The 10,783-nt window shown below is 38.5% G+C and overlaps 1 protein-coding gene across 1 annotated transcript in view; it reads right to left on the bottom strand.

Annotated features, from left to right (window-relative positions):
- Window positions 1–585: 585 nt before the first annotated feature.
- Window positions 586–10,783, bottom strand: part of cpe (carboxypeptidase E) — a 13,615-nt gene continuing 3,417 nt past the window's right edge. The window contains 8 exon segments of the mRNA XM_020620780.1: window positions 586–1,734; window positions 2,700–2,818; window positions 3,124–3,223; window positions 3,805–3,944; window positions 4,869–5,051; window positions 5,353–5,470; window positions 5,865–6,032; window positions 6,204–6,400. Of these exon segments, the coding sequence (XP_020476436.1) occupies window positions 1,636–1,734; window positions 2,700–2,818; window positions 3,124–3,223; window positions 3,805–3,944; window positions 4,869–5,051; window positions 5,353–5,470; window positions 5,865–6,032; window positions 6,204–6,400 (1,124 nt within the window). The 3' untranslated portion in view covers window positions 586–1,635.

Below are 10,783 nucleotides of genomic sequence, written 5' to 3'. Positions count from 1 at the left end.
AAAACAATAATAACAAGATAAAACTATAATGATAACAATAAGGCCCTCATTTCTCAACCCCTCAAAGTGGCCTCCTGTAAAACAAGAAATAACAGCCTAAGGCACAAAAAAGCAAGTCAATAAAAATAATGACTTTTAAAGGTATGAAGCACAAAAAATTATTCTTCTATTCCTTTTATTTTCTATTACCACACTGACAATTTTTACATTTAATTCATAAGAACTGAATCCATTATGATGGTTATATTAATCTCTTATGGTACATAATTTATAATATCTGCTTAAGATTTCTTTTACCCAATACTGCAATCAACTTTTCTTAAGGAGCCTAAATGTCTCATTGTACTACATTTAATATAAACTTTAAAGGAAATCAACTCAACCTATTTCAGTTTCCCAGTTTCAGATTTAATTACTGTATGTTCCTTTATAAATACTAAGGAAGGAGTTCTGAGGGACTAACATACTTTTAACAGCATCCATTCAATATCATTAACAAGTACAACACACCCCGTTTACGCATGTAGACATTCCTTGTATCTGTCTGGAGTAGATACTGAAACAAAGGGTGACAACAATGCAGTCTGACAGCGTAAAGAAGTTTTATTGATCTGTCCATTCTTTACATTTTCTTTTTCCATAGCTATACATTCAATAAATACTTTATGTAGTCTCGGACTGAGTGAACTGCATCCATACAGTCAGCTGACTTGTCTGTGGTCACTCAGAAGATTAGTGTTAATTTATCCTTCTACATGTACCACAGTTACTTAGGAACTACAGTATTCCCTGTGTAGTGCATGTACAAAGGAATGGCTTTGTGCTGACTGAGGTTGGCAGATTTCCAAGTACTATGGCCTCGTTTTCTTAGATTTCCTTTGTTACAAAAAAAAAACACATTTTTTGCTATGCCTATTTCATAAATACAGTATACATTATAACCATTAATCTTGTGCTAAAATTAAAACTGTGCTGCAATCAGTTAAAAAACTTCAACATCAATTACAGGGAAATAAGCTTGCCTGTTTCGATTGTTTACCATAGCATCTTTACAGTGTTTTTAATGTCCCTGATTATCTCGAAACCATAGCGTTGTATTGTTTATATTACAGGAAAGAAACAGTTTGTTTACACTTGCTGAGAAGTGAACATGTTGTGTTTTTGTGTGCACTAGACGTATGTATTTGTATTTGTGTATTTGTACTAAAGCCTGGAGAAACAGAGACATTTAAAACAGGAAGAATTGCAAATTCCTATGGTGCCAGTCATGTAGTAATGATGTAAAACAGCTCTCTTACATGTATAGTTACTCAGTCACTCATTGGTTATATAGATGGGTGCCATCATTATCAATGACATGTACAATAAGAAAACACAATACCACAGAAATCAACACCGATCTCACTGCCATCAAACTGTGTCCGTCAGTGTGTGTGCAGGATGTCAAATAATCTACAGGAATATGAGGCAAACTGTTACATTAATACACAATATAATCGATTAAAAGAATGACTGAAAGAGAACAAATCAAGAAGAGACAAAATATTCTTTTTAGAGTGGATGGGCAGGGCACACAGGCTGTTGAATATATTACATCAATGTATGGACGGTCCCATCATCAGCCAGACAAATGCTTCAGAAGTTCAGTGTCTCTGACATCATCTTCCACCAGTCCATCAGCTCCTCCCGCTCCTCCTCCTTCCTCTCCATCAGAGACTCCAACTCAAAGTCCACCTGAGACAGAAAGACAGATTTTAAAGGAGCCATGTATCTGAATTATTTTTCAGCTGTCCTAAACTATGTGTGGCTCACAGCCCCAGACTCAGTCATTCCGAAGACATTGATCTTTAAAATAGATCACAAACATGTAGTTTAATGTTTAAAAAGGTTCAATAATTTCCTATAACAGATGAGCACACAGTTTGTAGCAAATGTTCTTAGGCAGAAGTAAACAGTGCATTTGTTTCTGGCTATTTTCAGGCATGCATACACATTTGGTACTCTAGTAAGTATTTCTGGCTGCAGGATGGTGCATGTGGGATCGACTCAAAATAAACTACAGTGGCAATGTTCATGCCATAATGAAACATGCCAACCAATGCAAAGGTGTGGCTCGCTGATGATTTAAACATTGTCTGGCGCCTCCAATGGGGTCACAAGACGTTAAATGTTGAAGTAGAGAAGAAATAAAGAATTTATTTTGATTGTTTTTGTAAAACACTGTATAGCTTAAATTCTGAAAGACTATAAAATGTCTTTATATTAAAGCAGTCATATGTTCATACACAAAGAAGTTACAGTTAGTAGGTACTGGTTTTGTTGGATCACAAGCCATGGTTGTGAAGTATTTGTTTAAAAGAGCAAATTTCTCTCCTTACAGGCATTTACAACTATTTTCCATGTCCCTCCCTGACTATAATCTGGTTGTAATAAACTGGATGCAAACGAGGCAACAAAGTGTATTATTCTGGACCCTGGCTTACAAGTTATTAAAGGCTTTTATGTGCCATTTGTGCCCAATCATTTAGACAGCGCAAGCATCAGTCATATATACAGTATCTTCTCAGAGGTTTATTTTATTTTATTTGTTTGAGATTTTATTTGAGATGTTTTGTTTCATATACTGTGACCTGATATTTCTAAAACAATGACTACACAGTGCTCATGTGTTTTACTGTTCATTTGTCTGTGATTCTTACCCTGGTTGCAGGGCTGTAGGGAACAGCTACCTTCTTGATGACAGTCAGGTATCCTGGAGCAGACGCTGCCACTTTGTAGTTTCCTGGAGCCAAAAGGCGCCAATAGTCTCCATCTTTGGCTACGAAATACAGATCATCTTATTGATAAACTGAATCAAGCAGCAGACAGAGCAGCCAACTGATGCTCAGCTATGGAAATAATCAAACCTTACAACCTATTATTACTGTGACTGTGATATGAAGAGCAGGTGCAAGTAACTAACAGAAATCAGACTGAATAATGGTGCAGTACCCACTATGTCCACAAGATAGAGGCATTACAGTATGTTACCATTACATACAGTATCTCGCATGAGGCTTCATTTCCATAGACTATATAGAGTGTGTGTTAGGTTGTCACAGTTATATGAATGGATGCTGATACCTGTGGTGATATCATGATCAATACCCTCTACAGATATGCTGGCATTCGAAATGGGGTTGCCCTGGAGGTCACGCACAAAGCCTTTGACGCCACGGTGAACCTACAAACACACACGCAGAGGCATATTGAGGCATACAGTTTGGTTCATTGACTGAGGGAAGCTTGGGGTCTGCTGCAAACTGTGGGGGATGCTCTTCAGATGGGAAGACACATTTAAAATCACAAATGGAAATTTCTTGACTGTGAAAAATCCTGGCATTAACAAGGATCATGGGTTTGTCTACACTACTGTTAAATCAATACCACGGTGTGGTCATATAACATCTGTATCCAGAGACCATAAGAATACAAAAGTGGGGGTGGTAAAAGTGGTTTGTTGTTATTGTTTATTAATTTGTTGTTTTGACTGTTGTTATTGCTTGCTTTTACATTGGAGCTGCCATGTGTTGCAAGACACATTTCAAATTTATCTGATAAAGTGTTGTCGTATTGCATCTTATCACATTATATTGTATCATAGCATAGTGTATCATATCATATGAAGTCTTGTACACGTATTGTTTTTCATTTTCAACATTACCATTTTATTCACTTCAGTCTGAGAACTTTGGTTTTGTTTTGAGTAAGCTGCATCAAATACACCAATGAAAGTACATGGCACTGTCCTGGTGTGCTGCTTACCTGCTCAATGTAGTTGACCAGTGAGTTGCGGTTTTGCTCCCAGTAGGTCTTGAGTGTGTCCTCGTTGGGGAACTTGTCACAGCTGAGCTCCAAAGTGATCTCAAAGCAGTTGCTGCTGAGGTAGTTGAAATCCTGCATTCCTGTAACGGGTCAGTCACAAAACACAGGAAGGAAAACAAGCGAGAAAAATTATCTGTGAAATGAAAACCCAGTACGTCAATTCAGGTGAGAAGACAGCTTCAAGTGTTAAAATGGGCTAGACTTTGCTAAAAAGTATTTAAGAAATTACTGGTTACTAATGAACATTGTTTCAGTAACATTTTAACCAAATCCTGGCTAATACAGCAGCAGCTTGTTTTAGCTTATATACATAGATATACTGTATCATTATTGCTGTATATGCTAGATATTTAGTAACAAGATTTTGCTGTAATAAAATGCAAACAATATGTTTGTAAACTGGGGTAACTTGGACACTCATTCTATTCCCTAAAATGCCCACCACAGAGCACTGACAACTTTATTTTTCAACTGTAAAATATACCATTCTGTACATATACATCATTGGTCACATAGTGGGTACTGGTGCAAAAGCTAAGATTGTACACACTATCTGATAAACCAAGTGAACTGGCACAGAGCCCTGGAGGGCAAAAAACCCTTCCAACATGGCAGCAAATTCCCTCCCAGAGCCCAAATCTGGCAAATTTTACATATATCTTGTGGAGAAACCCACCCCTTATATTGTGAGCAGGATGAAAGCTTACAAAAGGAGACAGCTACTGTATATATATTTTGGATGTGGATGGGTCACTAATGCTGCCGTGTGGTGAGGTGAAGGAAACGTAGTCATTTCAAATAGCCAGCTATGGAGGAGCCCTTGTCTGGTAAAAGTATGACACAGTGGCAATCAAAAAGGTTGCGTTCTTTTGCACAGAGAGAGTGCGACAAGAAAGTAAAAAAAAAAATAGGTACCCTACCAGTTTCAGCCTAGAATAGTGCCTTGTGTCTTCTTAGGTGATGATCACCAGAACCATAATTGTTGAAAGCAGGTTGTTTCTTACCTCCTGGCACGCTGTACCAGGCCCCTCCATTAGTGATGCCATCTTTGAAGCTGGAGTCATCATCGTTTTTACGGCAGGGGGGTCGGTGAGGGTCAGACATGACTGGGTTGTACATGGAGTAGGCCCTGGCCAGTGACTTGAACATCACATCATCTGGACTGGCACTGTACTCATGTGTTGATCCTTAGCAGAGGAATGAGAGGGAAGGGAACAAACAAGCGCATTATGTTTAGACAGCAACTGTGTGAAGTATTCACTCAACACCTGTATCTGCAAGGCATTAAAACACATTTGGTTCATTTTGGATGATAGTAGAAGAAAACATTTTCCATCTGGTTTAAATTAGAGTAAACAGTCTGAAGAAAAACTAATAAAATGTTTATTTCAGTTAGTTCAAATATTTTCCTCATTAAATCTATGGAAAGATTCTCAAGCAGAAAAAAACAAGGTGCATATAAGATTGTGTGGGCATGTGCACACTTACCAGTGCGAGTCTCATCATATGGGTAGTTAGCCACCACATCTCCTCCATGCAGGTTAGCTGAGAGGACAAAGGGGATATCCATAATCCAGTGGATCACTGCCTTGGTCTCTGGAGCCAGCTATGAAGACAAAAAAAAAAAACATCATAAGTTGCAAATACAGCTGCATGTGCAAACAAGACCAAGAGGCATTTTTCTATCTGAAGCATCCAGCAACCAACCACTCCTAACCCACACACAGCATAGGTCTTATAAAGTGTTAGAAGATAAGTCTGGTAATGTTCAATATTTTTCTTATTGTCAAAGATAATCCCATGAAAAGCACAAAACCAACAATGACTTAATCCAACAAGTTAATCCTAATATAGTTAACTACTCTGTAAAATAAGTCTCCACTGTAATTTCATCACTATGAGCTACCCCTTTCACATTGTCATTTGATAATGCAGTACTATTATAAAATATTGATGTTTAAATCAATCCCACATAAATACTGTACACCCTGTTTGGACACCTTGGTGTTTTCATCTACAGCCTTTTTCATGTTCTGCAGCAGGTGGTTGTTGACTCCACCCTCCCTCTCGTTGATGTAGATGATGCGATCCAGATCAGGGAAGTTACGGTTCAGGTCCACGCCCTGAGCGTTACTGCGACCCACAAACCAGTCCTTGATCTCTCCAGGCTGAGCAGGAAACCAAACACAGTGATTAAACAGGCAGGAGTTTTGCTGAGCCAAGACTTGTGGTTACCAAGTCAGTGTTTGTAGTCTACAAGCTTAATCTGTCTAATGTTAAACCCTTGGATCAGGTTTTTTGTGTACACGCAATATGTTTTTGTCACACTGTGTTTTCACCTGTGAAGCAGCCTTCTCAAAGCCGTCAGGGTTCATGGAGGGCATGAGGTGAATGCGTGTGTTGTGGATGAGGTCGATGATGGTCTCATTCCCTTGCTCGTACTGGTTGCACAGGTACTGAGCCAGGTAGATGAGCAACTCTCTACCCACTGCCTCATTGCCGTGCATGTTGGCAATGTACTTAAACTCAGGCTCACCTGCAGGTTACAAAAAGACACACACACTGCTATAACTCAAAACTGTGTATTCAACCTTCTAGCGTGGTTATGAATCCAGAGTGAGAGGCTGTAAAACAAGTCCAGAAAGACTCCCTAGTGTTTGGAGCAACTTCAGTGTAGACATGTTACAGCAAGGAGCCTTCTTCTGTCAGGTCAGAGTGACAGGCTGAAATGAAGACAGTTTTTTAACTATTATAAACAAGGGTTTTAAACAATGCCGATTGTGAATTAATGCCTTTGATCGGCTTAAACCAATCACAATTAGCGTCAAAAAATGACCACATAATCACAAAGATAAATATCACAATAATGTCACATGCTTTGTAAGACAAAGATATTTTTAAGCAATAGTCCTGGAAACAAACATCTCCTTTCCATTTTATTTGGATTAGCATTCCCATTGTTAGGGAGATTACCGTGGACACAACCACCCTCTAGACCAACTATAAAACTCAAGCTACACACTCCAGCAGTGACAAACACACTGACTCCTCAGCTGAAAGGTTAAACAGAACTGAACATCACAGCCCAGAGCTCCATTTGGACAATAATGACTGAGAGACAGTGGATTACTGAGTGACACTGTCACGCACTGTTTTGTCTGAATCTTGGTGAAGTGACAGGTCTGAGGTCACAGAGAGTGTGACTCCAAAAACAAAGTGTGAGTTACAGTATATTGCGCACGCTCTTTTAAATAATGACAAACCACAGATTAGTGGCTGTCTGCAGCTGTAGGAGGACAAAGGAACTTCTCTGAGCACTGAAGGAAAAAAATGACAAATTACAAGTACAAAAAATGTATCTTAAGATCTGCAGATGGTGAGGAGTGTGTGTCTGTGTTTGTGTGTGAAGCCAAATTGCAGTAGGGTTCCTGCGTTAATTGGAGGCTCTAAGTGTGTGTCTGTATTGTTTACTTTTGTTCTGATAATACCATTTTCAAGGCCCTTTCCCCCTATTATTTTCATCATTCAAATAATTTTGTCTCACACGTATAACGACAGTGGTTTCAAGATGTAAGTGTACATTTGTGCCAATATTTGCTTTCATTTTCATCCATTTTTAGCTCATGACCATATGTGTGTGACATATCTGTAAAACAGATATGTCACATGCAGCCCACATCTGGACATCAGATTATGTTTAAATTCTTTTAAAGTCTGGTTTCTCTCGAAGTTGCTACTAATGATTTCAAGACAACAATTAACTCTTTTTGCCTTGAATAACTTTTACAGGTTTCAGACGCCTGCCAGGTTTGTCAAACACATGCTTATATGTTCATACACATACAGACACTTTGAAGTGGACTCTGTCAAAAAAAAAGTTACTGTCCAAGCTATGAAACATGAGCTCAGTATGTGGAGACTTTTCCTTTCTTCCTTAAGACATAATGTTCATATCCATGTTAGTGTTTGACAGAAAACAGAAATGCACACATTTCATATATGCAGAACAGCTGACACTCATAAGATGATAATGGCTTTATGACCCAACACATGCAGGATGGAGAAGCGCTAGTGATAATTTCATGCATAAATTCTCAGCGATGAATAACACTGTTTATATGAATACCATTAATTATCATTTTTGCTAAATCATGCTTATTTAACAGCTGTGTTTACTCTTTCTGAACAAAAGGACAAACACATTTTGACCAGAGGATGCGTTTTTACACAAAGCTGAGTGTGATGCGTCACTACGTAGGTGGAACAAATCACACACGCCTTTTCTCTTCTCATGCTAACTGTTACCACCTCCCTTTGTCTTACTTTATTCATCTTCACACTCTTTTACCCTGATATAGGCACACAGACTCACACACATGCACAGTAAAAGAAAAGGTGCACATGGGAGGCGCCATTTGATATGAGATAACGTCACATATGGCCACGTGTAGCTTTTGGACAGTTCACTTTTGAAGTGTATAACACCAACACATGATATTTCACAGGTGAATTCATAATATGTAAAACAGCACATGCACTTTACTGTATGCACAAAAGCAACCTGGTAGTTCAAAACTGTGAACAGTGCACACACTCAACCCCAATGTTAACATATTCAGTAACAGCAGCCAGAATCTTATGTGAGAGGCTGATGTGGCGTACCTCTCTCTTTAACTCCAGGGGATTCCTGGTTTCAAAGACTCGATCTAATACTGATGTTGACACAACCAGCTGTGTCATGGGTTTCAAAGACTCAATCTAATACTGATGTTGACACAACCGGCTACGTCATCCTACACTTATTTTCACAGGTGTCTGACAGGCCATCAATATGATCTCCCAGGTTACCACGTAATAATGACCGCAGCTGCAGCGTCATTAGGGAAGCATCACATTAGCGAGCTCTCAGTTGTCCTGGCAACCCGGACAGTGACAGGTGCTGAGGGAAACCAATTAACTCAGAGAGTGAGTAAACACACTCACTCTGTGTCCGCCTGTCTGTCTCGTACTAATGTGCACTCACAGTCATATACAACCAATTTTTTAGCTTTGGACCTTTGGACATCTGATAATACACTTATACATGACTCACAGTCATATACAACCAATTTTTTTGCTTTGGACGGCTGCTAGCTCTGACATCTGATAATACACTTATACATCTACAGCAGAGACAGAGACACCAGTAACAATGCCATTGAGACATTGAGACATATTGGTCCATTTTGGGTCATATAATAGCAGAGCCAAAGTTCACAAACTTACACTTTGTTCCTGTTCCACTAACTAGAGGAGATGTCTTTTTTTACAGTATACGATATATAAAAAGCTGTCCAATTCTAACCAGTACAGAACACCAAATGAATAAACCAGCCCACATTAAAAAAGTGTCATGATCAAGACGAGACACTACAAAGAGTTTTGTAATACAAATAAGGCTTCCAAATTTATAAGTGGGTGTCTGATCCTTTTGAGCAAGACAAAGCTTTTCATTCCTAAGAGGAATCAGAATTTTGCTTTACAATTTCTGGCAACACATAAAGCTGCTATTGAAAACTTTTTTAGCTTATTTGAGAGATGCAACATAGTTTTGAACAGTTCTCTAATAAGAAAGATATTAAAGTGTAGACTTTAATGAGTGAGTAGTGAGTGTTGAATGCACACGGATGCACCAATGTCTGCTAAAATTACAACAATGTTGGTTATTTCACATGAGAGATTTGTTTGTTTCCTTTGTTCTCTTCTCACTAGTTTGAAGGAGGTAGGTCACAGTTGTCTTCACATACTAAAAACGTTTAGTGTAATGTCAGGAAATGGTAAAAATAAAAAGACAAGGGGTTGTCTTCAAATAACACTGATAATATGTGCACTCTCTAAAGTGCTTTACATAAAATTATAAAAAGGGAATAAAATGACACTGAGTGAAAAGTTAGAATTAAGTGATGACTTCAATGAGAAAAGTAAAAGCAACAACACAATTTAAAGTTTTTAAAATTACTTGGGAGGGTAATTATTTTACCTCCCTGGCAGGTCACTCCACGGCTGAGGAGCTTGCACAGACAAGGCCATATCCCCTTTAGTCTGTCTTGTTTTGGCTGACAAACACTCAAAAATCATTCAGTTGAACAATTAATCCATTATCAAGGTAACTGTGGTGATTATTCTGTCAATAGACTAATGCGTTAATGAATTTCAGCTCTAGTATTTACAAATGAAATGTACATATTGTACGTTACATTTATGCTTACATAGTAACCCCTCTTTATTTTAACCAAGCTGAAACTATGATAAATTTGTTGGCAATTACCAACACTGTCAAAACCAAGTGGGAGCTGTAATTGCTGATCACTAACAAAACAATTACTGTTATATCTGTTAGAAAAAGCTTAGAAAATGGACAGAACGTGAAGTGATATCACACGGCATGTTGAGATGCAGAATGTGAAGCATGCAAACTACACAAAAAATTGCAAGACAGCAAATGGCATTTAAAAAATAGAGCAGATAAAAGCATGACAGCAAGGATAAAGAAAATGAAAATATGTACTGAAATGAAAAGAGCAAAAATCAGAAAGGAGGGTATAGTAGACGAAGAAGTAAACAACACAAAGAAGAAGTCAGCACACAGCAGGAGGATGCATGTGGGTGTCTGATGTATAATAAATGACCTCTGGCTGATGTCCTGGCCTTTCTCTCATCCACCTTCCATTTCTGCCTTTCTCTTATTCCCTCCACATTCTTACGACCAACTCCCTCTTCTTCTCCCTCGTCAACCTCACACTCCAAAACATTTACCGTTTTCTCAATCATCATCACTTTCTTTTTTATCTACCTCTTCCATCATTTCTCCTTCCTTTCTGCTGATTTTGCTATCTCTGCAGGAAGAGGGTCCAAAATCCTACTGGGTTTACACGCTCTT

Source organism: Monopterus albus, unplaced genomic scaffold (genome assembly GCF_001952655.1).
Source record: "Monopterus albus unplaced genomic scaffold, M_albus_1.0 scaffold247.1, whole genome shotgun sequence".
NCBI classification, from domain to species: Eukaryota; Metazoa; Chordata; class Actinopteri; order Synbranchiformes; family Synbranchidae; genus Monopterus; species Monopterus albus.
This window is presented reverse-complemented; position numbering and strand designations above follow the sequence as displayed.